At 42.6% G+C, this 27,468-nt stretch overlaps 1 protein-coding gene across 3 annotated transcripts in view; it reads right to left on the bottom strand.

Moving 5' to 3' along the window:
• The window catches only part of ANO4 (anoctamin 4), a 324,825-nt gene that overhangs the window by 65,075 nt on the left and 232,282 nt on the right, over positions 1-27,468 (bottom strand). For all 3 annotated transcript variants that reach the window (XM_075934238.2, XM_075934244.2, XM_075934250.2), the window contains 7 exons: positions 27,212-27,343; positions 11,776-11,882; positions 8,848-8,903; positions 6,504-6,625; positions 2,173-2,307; positions 1,130-1,226; positions 479-539 (listed from right to left, as the gene is read on the bottom strand). In XM_075934238.2, the coding sequence (XP_075790353.2) occupies positions 479-539; positions 1,130-1,226; positions 2,173-2,307; positions 6,504-6,625; positions 8,848-8,903; positions 11,776-11,882; positions 27,212-27,343 (710 nt within the window). The remainder of the gene's footprint in view (positions 1-478; positions 540-1,129; positions 1,227-2,172; positions 2,308-6,503; positions 6,626-8,847; positions 8,904-11,775; positions 11,883-27,211; positions 27,344-27,468) is intronic.

Raw genomic sequence — 27,468 nt, 5'->3', positions numbered from 1 at the left:
AAGAAAGAATACAATCAAAGGCCAAAAGAGATGGGGAGCGACAAACATGACTAGAGAGGTGGGGGAAGCAAGGGAAGGTCCATGCATTCAATAGGATCATTCACATACTTCCAGGATAGCATTCCATAGTTCTGTGAATTTCTTGGATATAACATGATGTTTCCCCCCAGAAGAGACAAGACCTGAGGAATGACTCTAGAACTCAATGACAACATGTTTCAAAATTCTAGTTTTTTCAACTGATACACAACTATCAAACTGGATACTGCTTATTTGATCCATTTTTAAATTAAAATGTCTAGAAACTGATCATTTAAAAATTTAAATTCTTATCCTTTACCTCCACATTTTCTCTGAACTAGAAAATACTTGATTAGGAAGAGTCAAGCCAATATTCTTCATTTCAGCATCTGAAACAAGGCATTCTGGAGTTCAAAGGGTCCTAGCTCACATCCTACAAATCCATAGAAAAACTTACCCCACACTGCCATGAAAACAGCAAAAAAGACAGTAGCTCCATTGTCAAAAAGGTGAGTTACCTGTAAATGACACCAACAACATGATGCATTCATTATTTGAAGGTTCCATTCACAATTTATTCTGTTTTATTAAAAGATAAAGACAAAAATGATTGGTGCTCATGAAAATCTCCGACTGACTGTCTTGAAGACTAACATCCTCTCTATGAGCCTTACTTTGAATGGTGCTGGACATGAAAGTTATGGTACTCAGCACTGAGTTGGGATCAAGGTCCCAATCAGCTGAACAGATATGTCTTGCATAGATTTATAAGTCCTGGAGTAGGTAGTTCAGACTTTCAGCCTGAGGTAATTTGTTTTGAGAAGTTATGTGCAAAAGATGGTACATAAGTGCTGTTCCAAGTGCTAGGAAAATAATGTTTGTTACTGATAAATGTATCAAGTGCAATTGCACATAAATAAATTCTAAGCACAATTGTAAATTCTAATAAATTCTAACAACCAAATTCATAGTATAAGTGAGTTCCTTGAAGTGAAGGGGCTAAATTTGATACATCACTAGGAATTTTTTATTTAGCCAAGTTTATTAAAGATATTCACAATATACTGAGAAAGGATAAACATTTTCTATGTGCATAGTTTAAATGTACCTTGGCATAAACACAGCTGTCTGACAACCTCATGAAGGGACAGTATTTATCACATATAGGACACATTATAATATCTGTAGCTTGGCAGACTTCTTTACTGGAAAAAGAGAAAAGATAAGGGTTGATACTTTCATATACAACTATCATTCTTAAAATGAACCAATGTATTTCTCTGAAGTCACCACTGGTGAATTAAATTTCTCTTATCATACTTCTGTTTGTGATGTCAATATATTCCCATGGTCTTGAGATACATGCATTATGACTGGGTAGATCTCCTCAGCTTCATAAATGAATAATGCCTTTGTCAAGAAAACACGTGTACTTTGAAATCGATAGATGGCATGGCCTTTTGTTTAAAAAGTAAGTAGCAAAATCCCAAAAGGCTAGAAAATATGTTGTAGAGAACAGTCTTGCAGTGGCTGGAAGAATAAACAGGATGAGTTATTAGATCTTTACTATTTCTAAATTGTCCCTGAGCCAAGAGAGGTCTTTGACAGAAGGAGACAGGAATAGGGTGAGTACAGATTGAAGGAAATTTTGTTAATGTCAAAGGACTCTTTCAGGCACTGTTGCAGGCTGACAATCAGTGTGGAGGTGTGGCACCTGCAGAGGAGTTCCAGATGTGACAACCTCAGAAGATCTGGAGCTTTGGGAAGCACAGCTGCTGAGCCACCCTTAAGGAGAATGACATTTTCTCTCTCCTTTGCCTGCCAGTCCGAAAGCCATGGCTCTATTATCTCCATATCACTGTGAGAAGCTAGATTCGGCAGGTCCACTAGTTTTACGGTACATGCACCCAGGGGACCATATAATATCCAGTCCAGGTGCTGGAGTATAAGACAAGGGAGACTTGATGCATTTTCTCCACTAAGTGGTGAAAGTTGGGCACAATCATGCCCTGTGAGTTTGTTGTTTTTGTTAGAGACTTGATAAGGTATGGTGAATGTTAACATAAGAAATGAAACAGAACCAAATCATGCACAACAACCACAGATATTTACAAACAGGGGTAATGTCACTTATAAAAGTGCTCACTATACCTGACTTGGCAGTGGTTCAACGTTGTGACTCCATATAAAAAGACAAACAATCCAATGAAGGCAGCTGGGAAGAGCATTCCTGTGTACCAGCCTAACCAGGCAAAATACAAGCCAATTTTTTCACCAAAATACCGTCTGTTTAAAACACAACAAAGCCAAGTTACCTGTCAGTTTATGTTGGTGTCATTTAGTATTGTTTGCTTACTGAAAAACTAGATTTAAGTTATACTGGAGGGGAGAAATTGGGGCTAAGATTTTCTAAAACAGGAGCTGAAATCTACACTTAGGTACATGTCTCACCCTCAATAATGCTGCACTGACAACAACTTCCATAGAGGACAGCAGTGGTGGATTTTAAACTTTTTAGAAAATGTGGTAGTTGACAGTATGTCAAGGTTGGGAAGATGGGATCCATACAGAGACCAGCAGAAGTGGTGCTGAGGGACGAGACTCCAGTAAGAAAGATGACACTGGCTTTTCTCACTGAAGCTGCAGCAGTCGGCATCAAGCCAGACCGGGCTGGCTCCGGGAGTTAGCACCTCCTCTAGTTCAGGAGTTTCAACCTAACCTTCCTACCCTTTGTCCTAGGTTTGAAGTCTCTGCAAATCTGGCACTGCTCCTTCACATGTGCTTCCCCTAAGTACTTCTGGCAACTATTGCACAGGTTGCTCACTGGCACACATTTGGAGCAGAAAGCACATGGCTTGAAATCCTGAGCCTGGCACATACGTTGGCCCTGTGAATGGTAAGAGTCCCAAATGGGGAAAACAACAAGTCCAATCTTTTATATAATACATCTAAAACTTACTATCCTAACACTGACAAATAGACTATCTATCGATCTATCTATCGCCACACACCCCATGTTCACCAAGGCTGAGAGAAAGAACTGTTCTGGTATACTATAGTGTTCCAATAACCATCACAGGTGGTAAAAAAAGAACTGAGGGAGATTAGGGCAGCTCTTCCCTTTATTCCTAAATACCGTGGCACCTGGCAGTAAGGGGAGCTTGAACCAGACAACAGGCACCATTTCCAATGGTCGGGTGCTAGATGCATTGACAGCACGAGTGGAATGACATGTGCAATCACTCAAATTCTTCTTTCTCCCAGAGAAGAATTAATGAATCAGAGAACCCTCTTCTACCTCACTTTCATTTTGTTTTGTTTTAAACTTCTCTTACCAGAGTGTCTAGAAAATTTCATCTCACAATTCCAAAATGGCATGAAAGCGTGCCAGGCTCTGATCATGATGTTGGATGCTTTATAAATCACTAAATAATTACAATAATCATAACCAAGAGGCTCTGATATCGCTAGGGAAGTCTGTTCTACAGCCTTCGCTAAGGGCCAGTTAGCTTTTTGTTGAGGCGGTAGAGGCTTTAGTCACTAAGTTCTCAGGTTCAGTTCTGTCTGCGGACAACCCAGGTCTGTTGGTGTTACATAATGATAATGAACAGTTTAAAAAAAATTCTCCAGATTCATTTTAAGGAATGAAGGAACGTAATCACCCTGAACTTCAGAACTTTAGGGTGAATCACAGCTGGGTATCAACACAATTTGTTATGTTAATATTGAAACATTTGACTGCCAAGGTCAAAGAGTGAAACCTACCAGTGTTGTGGCCTTTAGACTACCTGAAAAATATTCGTGGTCATTTTATAGTAAGGAAAAACATATCCAATTGTTTCTTGGGATAGAAGCAGTGGAGGAGAGAGAAAGAGCAAGCAACTTATAGCCTGTAATGGACAAAATCATCAATTTTAAAGTGCGTGTCAAAGAGTTTCCAGCCTGAGCAATCCATTTGTCTGAATTAATTTTATATTTTGTATTTGAAAGGAAGATGAAGATTTAATGACACTGATTATCATCATTGAAACTCGGCTTCACTATACCAAAGGCCAAATATTGTTGTATTGCTTTTATTCCTATGTCATTCAAGAGAACCCACAATTCTTCTGGCCGAAGAGACAGAAACATGATAACAACAGGGCCAGTATTGATAAGGGTAGCAAGTTTAGCTGTACCAAGGCGCACTGACAACAGTTTCAGATGCCTGACTCAGCTGCATGAACCCTGTGGCCCAATTTTTTGGCTGACAATCTGTGTCTGCTCCACTGAGAGAGAAAATTGACATTTTATGAGATTATTTGCATCAGCACCTATTTTTACCAATGTATATAATTCAAAGTAGTGAAGCAAAGTGTTAAAGAAAGTCTTTGGTGGTCAATGGGAGTTGTGTGTCTTATTTTAGTATTCCTCAGGTTATTTGACCAATATTAATCTGTGTGACTGCCAGGAGTTAGGTCACAGGACACTGCTAAGGGACAGACCAACAGGAAATCAGCAATGACAAAGATAAGACTCTATGGGGAAACAATGGGAAAGCCATAAATTAGGGATACCCCCTGCCAGCCACCAGCTAGTCTGGTGAGATGTATTCCTCCCAGTCCAAAATCAAGGCTCAAAGTGGCTCCTAACCCTTAAAGATGCTGGCCTCAGGAAAGAAGAGAGGACTAAGTGAGTTGCCAGCACACAGAGTCTGGCACGCCAAACATGGGGAGTGCAGCAAGGAGGCTGTCCCTCCCAACCCAGAGATGGGAATATGCTGGCCCTACCTGAGCTCTGGATAGAGTAAGCTTACGTAGGAAACATGCAGTTAGGATGCTTTGCTAGGATAACCCCTTTTTCTAAATGCTATGTTTCCTATGGCAATTAAGTACTGACTTTTTTGTGAAGCTGTTTTTGAGTCACTTTCATCAGTTGTGGGTTCACTGAGAAAAAGGGATGACAGGTGCTAAATGCAGTTAGCCTGGTAGGTTAGCATGGTTGGTAAATAGCAGCAAGTTGTGTGGGGGTGAGGGGAGGCGTTTACAGCCCAGAGATCCAAGGTGGGAGTGATTAAACTACGTGGGGGTTCCACCCAGTGAGAGGTGCAGAAGCCAAGCCAGTCACTTGAAGGGTGCAGTTGGTAGGGACCAAAAGAGGTCTAAGGCATGGCTCACTTAGCAACTGTGACCCCTTCATATGAGCTCTCTTGTATTATGCCCCACCCCACAAATGAAAACCATTCCTGACCAACAATGTCTTTTCCCTGCTGGAATCCTTTATGCCTGCCAGTTGCAAAATGGCAGTGCTCCACTTGTGATCTAGGCATCAAGCCAACAGCTTCTTCTGATACGGAGGCTGGTCTCAGTTTTAGTCTGAGCATTACATGGCAGAGAGAAGAGGTGCTGCCACTGACTCTCTCAACTTCCGCAATGTAGGAAGGAAACTGAAGCCACTCGGGAACCGTTATTCTTATGGAGCACACAGTACAGCCATTGTGTCAGTACACACTGATTGAGTGATGGAGAAATGGCATCTTTCTTGTCACACTCCTGTTACACTGTGATAACTCCACATACTGCAATGAAAGCAAGACCAGAATCAGGCCCATGTTTGACATGGGCTGATCCCTAGTTCAGTATTTTCATTCTACAAATGTATCCTAGCAACTAAATCTCTCCATACATCCTGTTGTGACAAGTGCTATGAGAATGTACTTAGTTATCCCAGACCATCAAAATGATCCTTAGGAGGGGCATTATAGCTGGCAATAGTTAAAGCAGCTGTGTCTGTTCTAATTTGCACTGGAGGCTAGTTCGGGCCCTACTCAGTCCCAGGATACAAAGATGACTTAGAGTCACCCTTTTTCTTCCCATCAGCTGCACCTGCACTATGGCACCATGTGGAAGAGGCTTGGTAAGTGGTAGGGAGGAGGCCAAGTGGCCTTTTGCCTTCTACAGCACCCTGGCTGAGAGCTAGTCCAGCAGTGAACTGTATTTATTTACTCTGGGATCCTCCTATGGATGGTACTGGAGCACAGCAGTAGGGCCTAGCCAGTTGCAGCTGGTTCTTATTGAATCCTTGTTCTGTGGGGGAAGGGGAAGTAGTACAATCAATAGCTACCCTTTCACATATCTCCTGCCTTCAGAAATCTGGGAGATCCTTTCTCCAGGACTTAAGGTTGGGAGATATTGTCCTCTTCTAAAATCCCTCCCATTACAGGTTATGTTGTCAGGAAACTCTGCAAGGAAAGCAGTTCTCTTTCCTCCGGTCCCCCTTCTTATAAATCTTTCCACAGACACAAAATAATCTGGGCCTCAACATCCAATTGTGCCCTTAAATGTACTGGTGCCAGCTCCCACTGGCTGGTGAGTGTTTGGGCTCATTTCTCAGAGGAATTAACGGAGCTCTTTATATTCCTGTTAGATTTCCCTACCATCACAGCCCACTCTGTATCCCACTACACACAGGGCAACATTTGAAAAGCACATAAAAAGTTTTACCGAACAAGATCCAAGGGCTGGTATTTATACCACACTCCCCACGAGGCCCAGCATTCATAAAGCAGATGTCTGTGGTTTTCGGCTCCATGGGTTCTTATGGAATTTTTACTTCGGTAGCTTCCCTGAAATACAAATTTAAATATTAAACAAAATATACTCGCTGCTAAGAACTCTCCAATGTGTTTTAATTGAACAGTTTATATAAAATCCTTGCAGAAAAACAGAAAGACAAGTTTAGCATTGGTTTGGTTGAACTAGTTTGCCTTACAGGTTAATTTCTCTTAGACCTGTATTTGGTAACTGGCGCTATTCAGATCAGAGGTTGCAAACAGATGTCAGGTGGTCATGACCATCCTGTCCTTCCGTTCTGGTAATTAGGAGGGTGTTCCCAAAGCAGTCCTGATATGGAAAAGCAGGTTGCAGCTTGCAAAAGGTTAAGAACTAATAAGTCCCACTATCAAATCTTTATTCAAGGGAGGTGCATGCACAGCATAGTGTGTGGTGCAATTAGAACATAAAGGTGGGCTCTCAATGTTTACACTGAAATGAGAAATGTGGTGGCAGTTCAGGTGGGCATAGATTAAAGTTAGCATGGGTTTGAGTACCCAAGCTGCACTCAGATTTCCAATTGCTGTGTAGACACACCCTAAGACTGGAAATCAGGAATCCTTAGTTCCACTGCCTGTATTCTGCCATTAACTCAATAGCATGATCTTGGTCATGTCAACACTTCCATTTATGCCACCCTTGCCTCACACTGGTGTTGTAAGGTATAATCCATTAGTGTGTGTGAAATAACCATCTCCAAAGTGATACTAGCCATAGCTATGAAGGAGGCTGCTCACTTTGAGAGAGGTCTATTTAACATGCTGCTGATAATGGGAGTATTTCAGAAGAAGTAGTTGTGGGGCTATCAAGAGGTGGAGTAAACTCCTGAAGGGAGTAAAGGATTCAGATTGTTGCTTTCTAAAAACAAAAGAGGCTATTTTATTGTCTCATACACAGTTCCAAGGTGACGAGATGCCTCAGTGATGTGAACTAGGGATGTAACAGTATAGTCAATTAACTGATAAACAAAAGCTTTTAGGTTAATGCTATAGACTACACGCACTCCCACCCCCCACCCTCTGCCAGGAATTTTTTTTTTTAGCAGGCTGGCCAGCAGCCCAGCTCAGTCCCGGCTTGTGCCAGGTCCAGGACCTACTCCTGCTGAGGCTCTGCATTTAAAATGTATTAGGAACCAGGCGGTTAGGCAGCCTGGCTCAGATCCGGCTTGTGCCAGGTCCAGGAGCTCAGACTTCCCTCCCGACAGGGAGTGCCCAGGGACTATAGAATAGTTGACTATTCAATTAACTGATATTTAACATCCCAAATGTGGACAATAAAAGAACAAATATGCAATAGGTGAGCTTCTGCACAATTCTGTTTTAATAGATTTTATTAGCTTACAAGGTGGTCTCAAGTGTTCAAAAACAGTTTTGCACTTCAATATACAATGTAAGAGTAACTGTCAAAGTGATTCATTAAACCAGTCGGATTGTGTGTTGTGAAGAGCCAGCTGGTGACCTGATACTGGCTCCTCTTGTTTCTAGGTGCTACACAGTGTTCAAAGGAGTTAAAAAGCACATTAACCTCCCCTCCCCCACTGTTGCTTTTTCATACAAAACAATTTTGGTAGTTGCCACAGGGATTGCTAGTGAAAGAGTGGGAATGAGCTATGTGATTGCAAACGGGAGGGAAGTGGTGCCCTCAGATTCACTCTCTATTTGGATATGGTCCGCACCATGAAAATGTTTGAATACTCCTGTAATACACAAATTGTTACTATCACATTATTCATAGCCACCAAGGGAGGACAGTATGTGAGTGCGAAGCACAAGAATTTTCAGGAAGAGCCATCATTAAATGAAAGAAAGCAAAGAAAATGCTCACACCATGTGTGTAAGTAAGGAGTAACTCTCCACAGAAGCCAGTAGGGATACAATAGTGCAAGGGTGGCCAACTCATTACAGACAAAGAACCAAGGGAAAAAAGTTGAGAAAAAAATCTGCCCCTTTAAGAGCCACATGTGGCCCAAGCGGGCTTCTGTCAGCCACAGCATCAGATCTCGTTGCCCTAAGCGGCACCCTGGCCAGACAAGGAAAAAAGGTCAGAGCAGGGGAAAGCAGAACAGCCGTGAGTGCGGGAGCCGAGCTGAGGGTGCGGGAGCTGCAATTTTTCCTTTGAAGAGCCGCTGGTTGGCCACCCCTGCAATGGTGTAAAACTAGAAAAGGAGGAGATTCAGGTTCACCGACATTGGTATTAAAGTTGAATTAAGAGCCACAAAGAAATGTTAGAAAAGTACCTCATGAAGAGGAAATGCAGCTTCATAGGAGCCATTAGTAAGCAATCGATTCAGACCTAAAAGCCAAAAATATTAAGTTAATTTTAAGCAGGGAGCAGGGGAGGAGGGATAAAATAACTGTAAAATGACGAGGGCAAAATACATTTTCACGAGAAATTGGTAAATGAAGTGCAGTGAAAGGCACAAGTAAAGACTTTTCGTAGGGTTATCCGTGGAGCACATACAAATACAACATTCAGGTACTTGCTACCATATTTCATCTTACTATTCACAACTTGCAACTTGTCGTGCTTTGAATTTAAGGCTTTGACGGGGAGTTTTACTGCAATGAAGCCAAAGGAGCTACACTGGGGCTGACTTTCACCCCAAATATTTTGGTCTAATAATCATATAAGAAAGCCTGTGTGAGGATATATTTGGAACCTTTGTTTAGATGAGATGCCACATTTCTTGGCAGTCTGCACATTTCAGACAAAAGGTTTGAATTTTTGTACCGTAGTGTAACTAACCAATGAAAACCTTGATTGCTATTTGAAAACTATCATTACATATATTTAACTTAATGCTTTGAAAGCTGTTGGATCAATGGCCTAGAGCAGGGGTGGGGAACATATGGTCCCTGGCTTGCCTGGATCCGACCTCTGAGGCTGGGGTCCCCCCCCCCCCCCCACAGCATTGTGGAGTCTGCACTGGCACTCCATCCCCACTATCCCACCATGGAGCTGGAGCACACAAAATCTATTAGCCTGGTGGTCAGCAGCCCCCGACCCAAAAAAAATATTCCCCACCCCTGAGAAGATTGAAGCTATCTATGGACAGCACAGCCACAAGGCAGGTAGTAGCAGCATGAAACCCAACAACATACCCCACTTCTGACCCAAAGGGAATGACAGTTCATTCTCTGTCCATTAAAGCTTTGGCCTCTCAGACAAAACTGACGTGAAGTAGTTGGTGCCAGCTGAGCTTTAGATGACTTTACTTGGAAAGTTACTGAAAGGTCACTACACAGCTATTCGACAGTACAGTATTTGCTGGTAACTTTGGGGATGTTCAAACTAGTGACCCAGAGGCAAAAGACTCCATATCCTATTCATAATCTGCTGAGAAAATCTTATAAGATGACTACAGTGAGAATCATCTGCCAGAGTGGTGTTTACTCATGAAAGCTTATACCCAAATAAATCTGTTAGTCTTTAAGCTGCCACAGGACTCCTTGTTGTTTTTGCAGATACAGACAAACATGTTTACTTCTGAGAGAAGCATTGGTTTACCATAAATATCATTTTTGCTTGTACTGTTTTGCTGATCTCTGCTATGGGTCAGATCTTGGTCCCTGGTGCATCTACAGGCAGTCCACGAGTTACGCGGATCCGACTTATGTCGGATCCGCAGTTACAAACGGGGATTTCTCACCCCAGAGGACTGGAGCGGCAGGACGCCTGGTCCCGCCGCCCGCCTCCTCCGGGGCGAGAAAAGCTGCTCCCTGTCTCCCTGGTCTGCTGGGGGGGGGGGGGGGGACGCAGCTAGTGCCCCCCCAGCAGACCAGGGAGACATGGAGCAAAGCCGGGGGCCTGTAGTAGAGCAGGTGGGGCACTACCGGTTGGTCCTGCAGCACCGCTCCTTGGTGCTACTGGACCAACCCGGCAGCACCCCAGCTGCTCTGCCCCAGGCATCCCCAAGTCAGCCGCTGCTGAAACTGACCAGCAGTTGACTACAGGAAGCCTGAGGCAGAGTTGCTCTGCCCTGGGCTTCCTGGAATCAGCTGCTGATCAGTTTCAGCAGCAGCTGACTTGGGGACGCCTGGGATTCTTAAGTTGAATCTGTATGTAAGTGGAACTGGTGTCCCGATTCAGCCGCTGTTGAAACTGATCAGTTTCAGCAGCGGCTGATGCCAGTTCCGACTTACATACAGATTCAACTTAGGGACTGTAGGTTTGTTCTTATCTTGTACGTAACCCGGGGACTACCTGTACTGTGTGAAGCTCATCAGAGCTGTTTAGCCTGGCTAGGTTCCCACACTTCCAATGCCTACACAGAAGATACTGATACTACAGTGGTGGGGCCATGAATGGAGAGCTAGAAACTGGGATCCTGAGGTAAATAAGAGAACACAGTGGTCCAGGCAGTGACTGCAGGTGGCATTTGCAGCCCCCCAACTCTTCCCATTACTAATGGAGGAGGGATCTGATTCCAACCACAGTGCTGAGGATGGTGTCAGGGAGACAGAGCATGTGTGGTGCTTCCCTAATTCTGGGAACAGGAAGAAAAAGGTTCCTCCCTAGCTTGTTGACAGCTTGGAAACTGAATGGGCTTTGCTACCCCAGCAAGGCTCCCCCAGCTGAGAGTTCGGACACGGCGTGTGCCAGGAGCAGCACAAAGGTCTACAGGAATGAAGAACATTCTTCCTCATGGCAGCCAAAGAAGGGGGGTGGGAAGCAAACCCATACCTGTGTCAAGACACCATTTTATGCTGAGGAAACTGAGTTCTCCACTAATCTTGTCTCCCTCTCCCCCTATGGAAAGGAAGCGGGGAACTGCAATAACCTCCATGACCTCAGTGTGCAAAGGAACAGAACAGGGATTCATGGAGGATTGTTGGAGTCTGAAACTAGGGGCTGCATGAGTTTCCCATCCCTCCTAGCTCCTCCATGCTTTGGTCCAAGGAGAGTGGCAAGTTTTCATTTTGGAATGGGCCTTGCATGTCTCTTGTTTACCTTGTATCAGTCTTTCATGGAAAAGCAGCCCGGCATTTTATTGTCTCATCTTCAAAATGACTGAGCATACCAAGGAAAAGTTACTGCCATGGACATTTCTGAGCTATGTACCAAGAGAAGAGATTTAAAAAAAAAACCCAAAGCTGACCTATGAGCATGCTCAGGCTTTATTGATATTTACACCAAATTAAAAAGCATCTTGTTGAGCACTTACCAATTTTGTTTTTCCCTTCTTCGTATTTCACTCTTTGTAAAATATGATGTACTATTCTACTTCTTGTAGCATTGTTGAAGAAAGTGTCTTTGTTGTGTATGATGAAGCTAAATAAAAAGCAAACAAGATTGGCCCATGAATAAATACAATACTTCAAGTATAAATATAATTTGAAATAAACGTTAAGTTTTATTAATTTTTACAGAACATAAAGAATCTACAGCAAATGAGTGAAGTACAAGGAATACATGATAAAGGAACTGAGACAATGATTCAGTTCAGCACAATAGGAAATTTCTGCTCTTTATGGGGGTTTTAAGACAAGACTAAAGAGAACATGTTTGCAGAAGATCTTGCTACTTAGTCATTTACTTTCACAAGTCTTAAGTTTAAAAATGTTTAAAAATTGCATAATGCAGGCACGCCATTTGCAAAGAAATGAGATTTAAAAGTGCTGCTCTACAAGACACAGATCAGATTAACAAGGAGTCCCGTGGCACTTTAAAGACCAACAGATTTATTTGGGCATAAGCTTTTGTGGGTCAAAACCACTTTGTCAGATGTGGCGTAGTACACCAGCCTGTATCTCTGTTTATAGAAGTTTCCTATGTTTGGCATCAGGTATTTCCCTTTGTGGTGTTTGCTGCCACCTTAACAAAAAAATTCAACACTTTACTTTCAACTTATTTAACAATATACAGTCGATGAAATCCTGGCCCCACTGAAGGCAATTCCTAAACTCACACTGCCTTCAACAGAGGCAGTATTTCACGTAGGATATTCATCAGATCCCATTTAATGCTCTTATAGCATGACTAGACCTGGCTTTTAAAATTATCTTTTTTTCCCTACCCTACCTCATTTGCGTTTCTACCAGCAGTTGAATGTGTATAAGTCCAGCCCCCACATGTGGTGTTTCTGACTTACTTCACTTCATTGATGGGGAGGGAAATCTGTTTGCTTTTTCAGTACTGGAGTGCTATTAACTTTCCCTCAGCTAGCAATCTCACTAATGTGAGATTTGTTTCTGTGGAATTTCTTTAGGCATGACTTAATACTGCCTGCCCTTTTTGCCTTTTACGGAGCTAACAGCAGTTTTTGATATTTTTCCATTCTTCCTTTAATGGTACTCATGCCTCTTCCCCTCTTTTGTATCCTGAGCAAACTGCACTATTCCTTTCTCTCCCACACTGTACAACTACAGCACTAATTTATAGGGATGGGAGAAAATTATCAGAGTACAGAGACTCTCCCTGATCTTTTCTCCTCAAGTTGAATTGAACCAAAATCAAAAGAAGTCTGGTTAATTTTGCCCTCCATTATATTTCATTTTTATTCACTTGTCCTTTTTTACTTTCAGGTTCTGCTTGGGACTGTGATTGGGCCTTCGGTGGCCAGGCAGCCTTGTGGCTAGATCATTGGTTAAGGCAGCGGTGGCCAATAAGTGGCCTGGATGCAGTTCACCAGGGTTAGCCCCTTGCAGGCCGCCCAACACTTTTTTTACCTGCGCAATCACAGGTATGACTGCTCCGAACTCCTGTTTGCTGTTGCCAGCTAATGGGAGCTGTGGGAAATGGCACAGGCTGGGTCACTACGTCCAACAGCTCCCATTGGCCAGAAATAGCAAGCCACAGCCAATGGGAGCTGTGTGTGGCCGTGGACCAGTGGATGTGCAGGCAAATAAAGCATCTGGCGACCCGCCGGTGACTAACTAAGATGAACTGCATCTGACCCACAGGTCATTATTGCCCATCCCCAGGTCAGGGCTGTAATGGAACCTGATCTCTCCTTTTCCCTCAGGTCCTGAGTCTTCCCAGCTGTCAGGGGGCTACAGGAGCTAGTTTGGGGCATAGCCCTGCTAGTCTAGTTTTCCCACAGTTGGGATATGGGGTAGACTAGCTTAACTCACAAGCTTTCTTTAAGCCCTGCTATGCTGGGCAGTAGTCTCTTTGTTCCTTCAATGGGGACCAGAAGCAGAAATGTTAGAACATCATGAAAAAAGCTGGCCTCTCAGTACTGCTTGTCCCAACAAAAACAAAGAGTCCTGAAATCTCCTGAGAAAGCTTGTGTAAGATCTCATTCTGAGAGGTTGGGACACGCAGCTACATTTTTGGGTTCGTATCCAAATGGAACCACCAAAACAAAATTTCCTTTCTATCTTCCACAACATAATGTGATCTAAGAATAGGGAAAGTTCTTACACTGCTCTTTCCACACCATAAGTGCGCACATATCTTCACACAGGTTTTGGAACTGGAAAGGATATGTCTTCGCTACAGAGTTATTTACCCTCAATTTAACTCCTAGCATGAGTGAGCAGGCCAAATGCATTTTAAAACCAGCAGCTGTGAATCTCAGAGCCTGAATCCACAGACCAGTTGGGCTCATAATACAGAGCTAAAAAACAGCTAAAACCTTCAGGCTGGGGCTAGGGATGGGGATGGGCATGAGAGCCAGAGCTCCAGCCTGAGCTGTAACTTCTACAATGCTATTTTTAGTGCTATAGCTCAAACCACAGGAGCAGTGAAGATAAGCAACTCTTATTACAGGGGTAGCCATGTTAGTTTGAATCTGCAAAAGCGACAAGGAGTCCTGTGGCACCTTATAGACTAACAGATTTATTGGAGCATAAGCTTTCGTGGGCAAAGACCTGTAGGAGAACACTTCAATCTTCCTGGACACACAGTAGCAGGTTTACAGGTAGCCATCCTGCAACAAAAAACTTCAAGAACAGACTTCAAAGAGAAACTGCAGAGCTACACTTGATCTGCAAATTTGACACAATCACTTTAGGATTAAACAAAGACTGTGAATGGCTAGACAACTACAAAAGCAGTTTCTCCTCTCTTGGTTTTCACACATCCACATCAGCTGCTAGAAGTGGGCCTCATCCTCCCTGACTGAATTGACCTCATTATCTTTAGCCTTACTCTTGATTGGTACTCTTTTCTTATGCCTGTATATTTATAGCTGCCTCAGAAATTTCCACTACATGCATCTGATGAAGTGGGTCTCTGCCCACGTAAGCTTATGCTCCAATAAATCTGTTAGTCTATAAGGTGCCACAGGATTCCTTGTTGCTTTTGCAGCTCTTATTGTTGAAGTTTACCACTTCCTTGGGTTTGCATTTATTGTCAAATGATCTAAGAAACTTCAGTCTCAACCCAAGATTATTTCTCCTTCCTGACCTCAGATGGCAGCTCTTTCTGCCCCTCTTCTAAGGGATACATAAACCCTTTACAGCCTAGATTGGAGCTAGTGATCCCTACCGGATCTGGCTTCAAGGATAAACCACCATGAGTCAGCAGAATCATTCTGCTTCTGACTGCAGTATCATCCTAAACTCTGGCATCCTGCCACAGCTAACTTGTCATGTTCTATAACAGGCATAAACTCAAAGACATGTATAAAGCAGATTTGGCTTTTAAAAAAATATTTCAGCATTTTTTTTCCAATTCTTTCAGTTGATGTCCACCTGACTTCCCTCCCCAAGGTCTCCCTTTCTGGGTAGCAGTAAATACAAGTGACTCTCACAGCTGCTTTTGAGACATACTCACTCAGCAGCTAACATTCCTTATCTGGGTTCATTCTACCCGTTAACCAGATAAGACAACAAAGAGGTTTGTGCATTTTCCTTGCCTAGGGAACAGTTTTTGTTCAGTACTTCTGTTCCTGAAATTTGGACTATGATTATTAAACAAAAATAATCATTTTTATCTTTAGGAAACCTTTAGGGTATGTTTGGATAAATCTTTGAGTCACTTATTTTAGCAAACTGATTAGCTCATGTATAGTAGAACATGTATATTTAAAAATTAACAGTATGTGTAGTGTGCTAGGCACTTTACAGACATGCCTGGAGCATAAAACAAGGTTTCTTCCCCATAGAGCTTCAATCCATTAGCTTGAGCCTACAACCCATACCATACGCCATGTGCAGTCCTTGCTCATATACAGGCTCCAGCTGATGCTAACAAGACTACCCAGATGAGCAAAGATTCCAGGTTCAGTCCTTAATTATAGCCCATTTTTGAAAATGTCATATAGCTGAAATGTTTTGCTCTTGTGTTTGTTACACTATATGCCACAAAAGAAGGTTAATTGCTTTGAAATGAAGTTGGTAGCTTCCTTAATTAGGCTTCAAACTGGAGAAAAACTATCTTGCCACAGCTAACAAGGCAGAATAAAGGCAATAACACAAACTGTCATCTAAAGAATGATAGCAAACTATGCAAAGGCAATGAAGAACAAAAGACCCGATTAATTCCTTTTGATAAAATCTATCTGGGAAATTTTTCAGGTTGTAAACTTCCATCATACAAATACTTTGGGGCCAAATTCTGCTGTCATATGAGTGTGTTTAACTCTCTCAATAGACGTTCTGTGCCTATGCCTGGGAGCAGATTGTGTCCCTTTTTAGTTTTAAACTTACTTGAGGAAACAAAGGGCAGGAAATCTTCCATTAACAAAGAGACAATTTAAAATTTAATCACCCCATGACCTGGAGGCCGAGTTGTAGTGCTTACATTTGCCAGCTCTTCTTTGGCATGGCACGCCAAGTATCAGGTTGTCAGGGTGCAAGCCCCCTACCATGCATCAGTGCCCCCTGACTGTCCTCATCTAGCCCGTCTCAGGGCAAGTTACAGTCTGTATGGGTTGCTCATCATTGGCATTTTGTCTCAACTGCTCTACTTACTTAGTCAGCCTCATGATCCGCCCGCAAACCAGGGGCTTTGTCTCCAGCCCCTAGCCAGGGGGAGTCTTGGCTGACCCTCTTCCAGCTGTTGCTGGCTGTCCCCAGCTTGTCTCCCTCCAAGAAGCTCCTGCTTCCTCTGCAGTCAGCTCTCCACTGGCCCTCCCTAAGCAAACTGTGCTTCCCTATTTATAGCTGGCAGCTGGGCTCTCACTCGCCCTAATGGCTTCAGCTGGGCTTTTCCAAGCCAACCGGGCTTTTCTGTGTAGCTGACAGCTGGGCTCTCATTAGCCCAACAGCTTCAGCTGGTCCCTCTATTCCCGCCCTGGCTCAGGGCCTGAGTCTTGGTCTTAAAGGGGCCAGTGCAGGGCAAGTGCTCTGTCACACAGGTGTCCAAGTCAAACCACTGATTCTAACAAGAGTGGAATCTAAAACATTCTATTACAGGGGTGGCAAACCCATTTAACAAAGAGAGCCAAAACAGCAGCAGAAAAAATGTGGAGAGCTGCACCAGAATTGTCAAGCAAAAAAAAAAAAAACCAAAAATTGTAAAAAGGAGGCTGCCCCTTTAAGATGACTGCCATCTTGGGTGCCATTTTTAAAACCCCGCGGCTCCAACCTGGTAAGCACAAGGAAACCGGGGGAGGGCAAGAAAATGGGCAAGGGCCATTTGGGGGTGGCGCATGGCTGTTCTATTAGTAGTTAAGGGCTAGAAGTTCTAGTCAGATGGCCTGAACCTAGGAGAAGCTGAACACCCACAGTTCCTGTTAAATGCAATAGAAGTTGCAGATATTCAGCACTTAGGCTGAGAGTTAGTAATCATAAGAGCTATGGAAGCTGTATAGAAAGGGGGCAAGATTTTCCTTATTATGGGGAAAGAGCTTTCCCTCCACTATCCCTGAAAATATACCCCCGACTAACTAGTTTCTTGCAATTACTTTTGGGGTGTGGCAACGGAAGCCCTTACTACTGAACCAGCAGAGGCAGAAATATTATCATCATAAGCAACATAACTCTATAACAGTGGTTCTTAACCTGGCGTGCACGCACCCCTTGGTTGTGCAAGATGCCATTTCTGGGGGTGCGAGACATGCCAGATTTTTATGCTAGAACTTAGGTTTAAAACTGACCTACTTCAATGATTTTTAATAAGGGGTGTGAGAACATATTTTGAGAACCAAAGGGGTGCAGTAAGGTTAAGAACCACTGCTCTATAAGTGTAAAGTGAGAATTTCAATATGCAACGTATTTTCCCATTTCCAAGTGGGTATATCATTGCTTCCATCTATGCATTTCCGTTTTGTGCAGAATATGACATAATAGAGGCTATATACATTTATCTATAAGAAAATGTCCCCTTTGACAACTCCCAGCTGTGGGCAGAATGGGGCTGGATTATTTTTGGGGATCCGTTCATTTCTTTACCTATTTCAAAGCAGGCACATCACTGCAAAGTATCATAGGTGCAGCAGCACATCTTGAAAGTAATAAGGCTCCCTCTCCCTTGTGACTTTAAATTGGTTTGTCCAGGAACATTCACCAGAGATGTGGTTTATCTGTTTTCAGGGAAATCTGCTGCTTCTGTACAGTTTATCAGCTTATTAAAATTGCAAGAACTGGAAAGGATTCAGTGAAATGATTAAGCAGTGTTTACAGCTTCGGGTGCACAAAGATTTTGAACAGGAACATCCCAGGGGGAAATGGGATCAACCTTATAAAAAGCCAGGAGGAAGAAAAGATGGCTGCCCAAACAAATGACAAGAGGGATTTTGAATCCTAGTGCCCTGCTCTCCTCCTATGGTTTAAGCGAGATGGTAGGACAAAGCAATGCACACCATGCCGCACGATTAAAATTTAACACAATTCGGACCCTACAGTGAGAATGTGCCCTATCATCAAATACAAAGGCCTCACCAGATGTAACTACAGAATGCCCACTAACCAAAAAAAGGCAAGGAACTTGTCACAGCAATCAAACATGCTGGAATTAAATGTGAAGTAGTTTCCATCATATATAGACTTTTATAGCAGGGGTGGGTAATCTTTTTTGGCCTTAAGGCTATATCTTGGTATGGAAATTGTATGGAAGGCCATGAACGCTCACAAAATTTGACACTTGGGTACAGGAGGGGTTGAGGGTACCAGCTGAGGATGCAGGCTCTGGGATGGGGCCAGAAAAGAGGAGTCCAAGGTGCAGGAGGGTGCTCCAGGCTGGGACTGAGGAGTTCGGAGGGCAGGAGCAGCTCTTGGCTAGGGTAGGATGCATGTGAGGGTTGAGGGCTCCGATTGGAGGGAGCAGGGGATAAGTGGCTTGAGTTTCAGGAGGGTTCTCCGTGTTGAGAGCAAAGGGTTTGGAGGATCAGAGCTGAGGGCAGTCTGTTGGGACACGGAGGGTGGAGGAAGGAACACGGGTGTAGGATCCAGATGGTGCTTATCTGAAATGACTCTTGGAAGCAACAGCCTGTCCCCCATTTGGCTCCCTCATGGAAGTGGGGCCACATGGCTCTACATGCTACCCCATCTTCAGGCAACCTGTGCAGCTCCTATTGGCCATGGTTCCCAGCGAAGGGGAGCTACAGAGCCAGTTATCTGGGCAGGAGCAGCACACAGAGCTCCCTGGCTGCCCCTGCATCCAGGAGCCATGTGGAGCAGGTCTAGGCAAGCCATGGATCCCATTTCCCAGCTGGAGCATCAGAACAGGCTAAGCGCCTGACCCTGCTTCCCAGCAGGAGATCAAGGACTAGATTAAAAGACCCTATGAGCCAGATGCGGAACACCAGCCATAGTTTGCTCAGCCCTGGTTTACAGTTTGGTTCACTGATTCTCAGCATGCCACGGTACAAATTGTTCCCGTGACCCCCAATAGAAATTCTGTCAAACCACATTCAATTACAGCTCCTGCTGGCATGGGAGGCATTAGTTGTACTGACACCACCAGCTCTGATACACAATATGCAAACACCACTGAACTGTCATCCAGCCAGGTATGAGATAGCTCTGTGAAGCTTGAAGGCTTGTCCCAAACCCTAACAGAAGTTGGTCCAATAAAATATATTACTTCATCTACCTTCTCTCTTTCGTACCTTGGGATCAACATGGCCACAACAACATTGCAAACATCCATGGAAGATACTGAATATTGCTGTTTAAAATGGACACTTCACAACACAAAGAAGGAAGCCAGACTGAACACCAATATCTATTTCCTGATCAAATGCAAGAAACAAAACATCCTCCCCAGAGAATTCACCATTTAGAACCCTCTGTCCTCTACATACGACTCCAATGATGCTGAACAGCTCTGGAAAAGAATCTCTGAAAAGCTGACAACCTCCTGCACCTTATATATTCTAGACCGCCTCAGACAAGAAATCATCATATTCCCTCACACACCGGAAGGAAAAAAAAAATCAGGAAATCTATCTGGCAGAACATGCCAGAAACCCAAAACACTTATCAAAACAAAACAAAGAACCAGCCACTTGCTGACAGTCATCTGACATCAAAACAAAAACTGAATCCAAGTACAACACCTCTACAACCAACAGAATACCATCTCTAGGAGAAGCCATGATACCAGATAGAAGTTACACGGCATCCCAACATCATAATCGATCAAGACTACCCCTAACCAGAACCTCTTCCAGGGACAGTACTGCTGACCCTCCTTAGAACCTGATTCTATATTAACATGGAGAACTAAAATAATCCTTCCACCAACTCCATCTCAAGGAATTATTTCACAACCATCACATTCCCACTGACAGTCATTAAAAAAAAAAAAAAAAAAAAAAAGAATACTCTGACTAGATACATCCCAGCAGATGAAACCACACACAGGACTGTTCCATTAATTTCCTCAGGGGAAAAATTGTGAGATCTTCAATACACATTACATCCACAACAATCCGGGTGCCATCTAGAGGACATCCAGTCTCTGACATCCAGTCATCAGTGTTCAAACAAGCAGACAAACAGGGTACCATCATAGTTCTTAATCATGATGACTACTTCAATAAGACCAAGAGAGCTCTCTGACACCACCTACAATTCAGAATTCAAAAGCCCTCCTCACCACACAGGAATTTTAAAAATACCAACAAATCCTTCCACAAATAACTAAAAGAAAAATTCGACCACCTCAACCCGCACCCCTTTCCATGAACCTATGCCAGTGACCTTCTGCATGCTTCCTAAAATACACAAACAAGGAAACCCAGGCAGACCTATTATGTCTGGACACACACTCTTACTGAAAGAATATTAGGACTCACAGGAACCAGTTTCCTCCAAGATATTTCACAACATTAACTTCCCCTATAACACCATTCCTGCCACCATGGATGTCACCTCTCTGTACACCATCTCTCATTGCGATAGTATTGCTGCCTTCCTCAGTAACCTACAAGATAACATACAGCCTTCAGAAATCTGCCCTAACCACATCCCCAAATTCATCCATTTCATCTTCACCCACAGGCACTCAGCTATCACAGAAGAGAGTGTGTGGGATACACACCCACACACCTTCAGTAAATAAATACACTCCAACTGAGAAATACATAACATCATGAAATGGGTAATCCAGATAGCCTGGGAGAACCTCCTTCTATACAGAAAAAAATCCCACTCAACCCTCCCGCCCCAGCACCCTTAGTTGTTACCTACTAATTCATATTGGAATCCATATGGGGTGTCATCAGACACAACCCAGACTTGATGGGGATCACATCCTGAGATAAATCTTTCCTGAATTCCTGCTTCTGGCCTTCAAACAACCTCCCAACTGCATTGAGCTTATTATAAGGAGCAACCTGTGGTGTACCCCAACCAGTGTATCAAATTCCCCACATTGCCCATGTAGGTGAAACCCAATATCACTATGCATCTGAATGAACTCAGTGCATGCGTCCCCTTCCCAGACCTCAGATCTGCCCGGAGTGCATAGCACAATACTCTGGACAGCAGTTTAAAGGGCCCGGGGCTCAGGCTACTACCGCTGTCAAAGTAGCAGCAGTGGCAGCCGGGAACCTCTGGTCTCTTTGAAACTCCAGGCCCAGGGGAAACTGCCCCCTTTGCCTGCTCCTTCCCCCATCAGCGGGCCCGCACGCAGGTGAATACTTTTCACTCCATATCTGACTTCTCTGTCCTCAAAATAAACCTGCATAGCACCTTCTGAAGATGAGCCTAGGAACTTAAGGTCATAAATATTCCAGACACCAAAATATATGGACTTAACAGTCACTGGTTTTATGGCTTATTGCAACAATTTGTAATACACCCCACTGCCTGCTAATCCTTAATTACATACTTCATTTCAAATAGTCCACAGCATGTGTGACCTCCTTGTGCTTAACTGTCTCTCCCAACTTGTGTTGAGTTAAGACAATCTGGTTATGTTCCCCAAACCTGAAAAAGAGCTTTGTGAAGCCTGAAAACTTCTCTCTTCCACTAATAGAAATTGGTCCAATAAGAGATATTACTACACCTACCTTGTTTCTTTTATATGCTAAGACCTACACCTCTAATACACACTTCAAATAACTAAAATTTTTTAATCTATCCTGACATTGTCCTAGAATAGCCCTCCTCGGCTTGAGGTGGCATGATCGCACATGGGACTATTTTCCATTTACTATCTTAGTGTTTTATTCAATTATATGGTAGCTAAATCTTTAACAAGGAGAAGAATTATTTTTCACGTTTTCCTTTGAAAGAAAGGGAAAGGGAAAACAAATCCTGACACTCAGCTTGAAATCTCTATACACTAATTCAGAGAATTTTCCTAATGAGGAGGTAGAGAGTTAGAAATTCACAGCTAATTACTACAGTTTCCATTCCCAGCTGAGCTGCTGTTCATTTTACAACATAACTAAGATGCAGTGTAATAATGATGAATTACTGATCTCTGAAGGAAAAAGTTGTTTCAGATCTTGTACAGTGAACATTCCTATAAATCGACAGCCTTTAGAAAAATTATTGCCTGTATAAAAAGATCCTTAATGAGCCACAGCCATGGGAGGACAGGAACACCTAGTACTGGTCTAAACTAGGACTTCATTTTGAAATTACCCCCCACCCAGGTCGAATTTGTAAGTGGAACAGTCACACTACTAAGCCCGTTATTTCGAAATAATGGGCCACGGAATTTGAAATCCGTACTCCTGCTTTTTATCAGGAGTAACGCTAATTCCAAAATAATTATTTTGAAATAACAGTAGTGTGGATGTTCCAGTGCTGCTAATTCAAACTAATTACTCCCCAGTCCTTCCTGGGGCTTTAAGTCCAAGATAGCACGTGCACATTAACAGAGCCTGCCTCGGACTAATTTCAAGGCTTCCCTGTAGTGTGGACATGCTAGTTTGAATTTGTTAAATTGGGAGTTAAGTCAAATTTAGTGATTTCAAAATAATTTCCTAATGTAGCATGGCCCTAGTGGCCAGACTATTATTTTCAATAGTTTCCCTTTTCCTTCCCAGACTTCTAAAAAGTGTGTCTGGTGAACTGCCACACTGGGTCTAAATTCTGACAACATTGACAGCTGAAGCATTGCCAGTCTGATATGGAAGGGTATGATATCAGCATGCCACACAATATTCTAATTAAACATTAATGCAGCTTTGATCTGCTTCCTAGGTCATTGCTGACCTCAGAACATATCATTATCAATGTTGTGATGCGTGTGTGTGTGTGTGTGTGTGTGTGTTAAATTTGCCCCTCAACTCGCCAAATCTGTTTTGCTTCTCCCTCCTCAGCTTTGCAGTGCATATTCATGCATTCATAGATTCCAAGACCAGAAAGGACCATTGTGATTGTCTAATCTGACCGCCTCTACAACACAGTCCATAGAACTTCTTCCAAATAATTCCTAGAATGTATCTTTTAGAAAAACATCCAATCTCAATTTAAAAATTGTCAGTGATGGAGAATCCACTGAACTCTAGCTAAACTGCTCCCGTACATCACATAATTAATTCAAGGAGTCATTTGATTCAAACAAACAAAAAGTTTAAAAAGTGGTTTATGGATGAAGTACACCAACAATTGTAGTTCTAGTGCTCAGACTTGAAATTTTGTAAGTAACTTTTGGATTTGCTTTCCTGTGAAAGGTGGGTAATGATCCACATCATTTAAAAGTGAACTGAAATGCTTTCTTTAGAAAATGTCTGATAGCCTAAATACAGAACGTGACTCCACTAAAAAATAATAAACTAATGCATTTACTAGGAAACTGTACATCTTTTTAACTGAAGATATGAATTCAGGGTTCCATGTCTCTCCGGTAGCAGCTGACATCAATGTCCTCATTGTCAAGAACTATTAGTACAGTTCCTTTCCCATTTACACTGCTTTAGGTGTTAATTATATCATCAGTTTTAGCACTGACATCACAGATTCTGGAACCTAGGTATTGGCAGATAAAGAAACCAGCCAAAAATAAACAAGGTAATATTTTTATCTCTTGGGTACCAACAATGAGCTCCCTGCCCGGGAAGTATACAGTTTAGGTGCCTCATGAGACCTAGCAGTGAATGAAATAGACCAATAGGCTGGGATGCGTTGGGAGGATGAAACAATAAAACAGGGTTTAGTGGAATAGCAGAAGTCTTAAGTTGCCAAAAGGTGCACTAAGACTTCCTCTTTACTGCTAAATACTGATTTAATGTTACCTCCTCCCCCAGCACATATGCCCATTTTGTCCTTCTGTTGCATTGCATTCTGACTGGCACCTAGAATGTAAGCTCTCTGGGGCAGAGACTTTCTTCTTTGCCCTTGTGGTTCCCCAGCAAATCCTAGGTGTTACAATCATGATACCTGGAGAAGCCTCAGCACTGTGCTAAACAAAATACTTCCTATCTTATAAGCCAGCTAATTCGGGAACAGCTCCCATTAAGGAGTTACAGCCCACATGCACACCAGCTGGGAATCCTCCTTAAGCTAAACCGGGAGGTGTTGAAACAGTCAGTCTGGAATCTGACACGTTCTTTTCTTTACCCAGTATATCAATTTCACCTCTCCCCTTCCACACATCTCCAGCCTCCTGTGCATCCAGTGGGTGCCATGAGAGGCTCCAACACATTATCAAACAACATATTGCCAGTGTGGACATACGAAAGTGCATTGTTAGGTCATGGGCAGGGGCTTCTAGAAGTACTGGCCAGTGCACAGCCATCTAATGTGTGAGCTAAGTAACTTGGAAAATTTACTGGCATAATATACCAGTATAATTCTAGACCGCTAGTTATATCAGCATAACTCCCCATGTGGACTTTTATTCTGGCATAATTATTCCACTACATTTTCCCATTGAGATTAGATCTAAATCCAGGAAAATCTCCAAAAGCACCATCCTGTGAGAAGCATGTTCTAGTATTACACAGTATTATAGTATTCGCAGTATAGCACTAGCTTATGCCATAATAAAATTATTAGTGTTTAAGCTACCACCAGACTCCTTGCTGCTTTTCCTAAAACAGACTAAAGTGGCTACCTCTGAAACCTGCTATTACACTGTAATTTTTAATCTGACAGCATCTTACACTATTCAATTGTATACAAAGCCTTGTCTTTTAGTTTACACTACTGAGTATTTTCTTTCAGCTTTACACTTCCAATTAGTCAACACTTGTTTTCTACAGCCAATGAGAAAATTATTTAAAAGCATTTAAAACACCTGGTCACCTACATGGCATGAAACTCCCAGAACAATTAAAAAGCCAGCACATGTTTCACCAAGAGAATATTTAATAGTAGCAACTCATCCAATTCCTGGAAGTTCCTAAAGATAGAGAATCGACTTGAACGGCAAAGAAGGTAGAACTAGGGGAAGTGCAAGAATCTCAGGCCACAGCACGCATAGCAGAAAGGGGGACAGGTTGACTCAGTATTACATTGACAACAAGTTAAAACATAAGATTAAATAAAGAGCAAGGGGAAAATATAAAGTCAGGTGTACTGGGAAAAAAGCTTCAAAGCATACAATGATATAAATGTTGTGTCAAGCAACAATGGGCACATTAATGAACCTAAAACAGCATTTGATCAAATGCATACATTAGAAACTCAAAGATGAGCAAGACTTGTGTCAGGGAAGAAAGAATGTGCTTGCTTATACTTCAAATCTCTTCTCTCTCTGACCTCTTACAAAGCTTTCTTTCAGGCCCTGAATTCAAGCAAAGTTACTACAGGTACTAATGTAAGAACAGCTTCCAAATGTAAGAACAACTTCTAGTTTTCATTCTTCATGGAATTTTACATGAGAACATCATGTAGTCCTTGTCTTTCAGGACGTGGTGCAAGGCCAACTTTTTGCCCGGGTGTGTGAAGAGGTGGGGGACTGACTATGGTCACTGTTTATGGGGTAGAAGTTTGGCGGAGAAAGTTCTGCTTTTTTATTTCTATTAAGAGTGAAGTTTTAGCTCAATTTTCCCTGGAGGCTTGTTGCTGCATTTGTTTTTTTGTAGTATGGTCATTTAAAATCATGCAAAAGGCATCCAGTGTAGCAGATGGATCTATTTTACACAGTGATATAAATCTTAATTAATTAATGGTATAGTCATAGTGAGCTATTTAGCAAAGACAATTGGTTAGGCATCTGTCTGCCACAGAAACCCCTAGAATCAGATGTTGCAGGCTCTCAGTCTTAGCTTCAGCATTACAGAGTTACCTTTCTGTTAGTATCTTGCTCTGTATTGCCTATTCTTTGTGTTTTTCCTTCAATTCCTGGGTACTGTCTTCCATACAGAACATATTGAAATTGGCCATGAAGGGCTCTCTTATCCTTCATAATTTGTTTCAGTAACTGTTACTTAAAGCATGATTCAGTTTGAAAAGTGACTGCATAAATATGATATAGTATCAAGTCCACTAAATTGACATGCATAAAAATTGCTGGGTTTCTGTCAGCCCTGAAAATTCAAATGGGCATCTGAAAATCAACCCCTTGGTTCTTTCTTTCTTATACATCATGCATTTGCACTGGTATAACTGATTGGCTGTGGAACTGGAATTTAGCAAATAATTCTATTGCTGGTACATAATGGAAACAAACCAACAAAGAAAACTCAGCTCTCTTCCAGAGCTGTGTTCATTTTGCAGTGATAACAGAAATAAAAAGCAATACAAATGTTTGGGTCACTGATGTAAGCAGCTCTGACTTACAGTCTGTACAGGGAATAGATCTGCTGTGTAAGAAGGGACTATATTCTACAGGGTCACTTTTCAGAGCACAGCTGAACTTTACCCTTTACTTGGCATTAAACAAACAGATGAAAATTGTTTTAATGTTTCCTATGCAAGCTCAGTTACTATAGTCTGTAAGAGATATTTTTGGTACTCTCTGAAGAGGTATAGAAAATTAGGCTGTGTCCATCTTTGAGGGTACGTCTACACTACATGCCTCTGTCGGCAGAGGCATGTAGATTTGTTTGTTCAGCAAAGGTAAATGAAGCCGCAATTTAAATGCCCCCATTAGTGCCTGTAGTTCTGCTCGTCATGAGGAGTAAAGGACATCAACAAGACTGTTTGCTCCCATCAACCTCCAACTATGTGGGCGGCCCCAAACCACAATTTAAGATACGGTGACCTCAGCTACATGGAAGTGCTTATCTTAAATTGACCTTCCCCTTTAGTGTAGGCCAGGCTTTAGTGTGCAGGAATGCAAGGTAGATTTACACCCTTTATCAGGATTAATTTGGTAATAGAGTGTTGTCTTACATTGAAACTAGATCACAAAATACTCACTGATGGATCCTTTGCTGACTGAAAGGGGCAGTGTAGCAGTCATTCTCCTCTAGGTCTGGCAGTGTCTCCTTGTCCAGTCTCATAGGCTTTCTAGGCAACCATCCTCGAAACCTGCTGATATGTCTCTCGATCCTATAGTACAAAAACGGTAACATCAAATGAGACAGAGAACAAGCAGTGATTGCTTATCAATTACATTATAATCAGCCACGGAGAGATTTTACTTACAACAATCCCTTTCTCTCCCCACTACCACA

The sequence above is a fragment of the Pelodiscus sinensis genome, chromosome 1 (assembly GCF_052426305.1).
Source record: "Pelodiscus sinensis isolate ZL-2025 chromosome 1, ASM5242630v1, whole genome shotgun sequence".
NCBI classification, from domain to species: domain Eukaryota; kingdom Metazoa; phylum Chordata; order Testudines; family Trionychidae; genus Pelodiscus; species Pelodiscus sinensis.
This window is presented reverse-complemented; position numbering and strand designations above follow the sequence as displayed.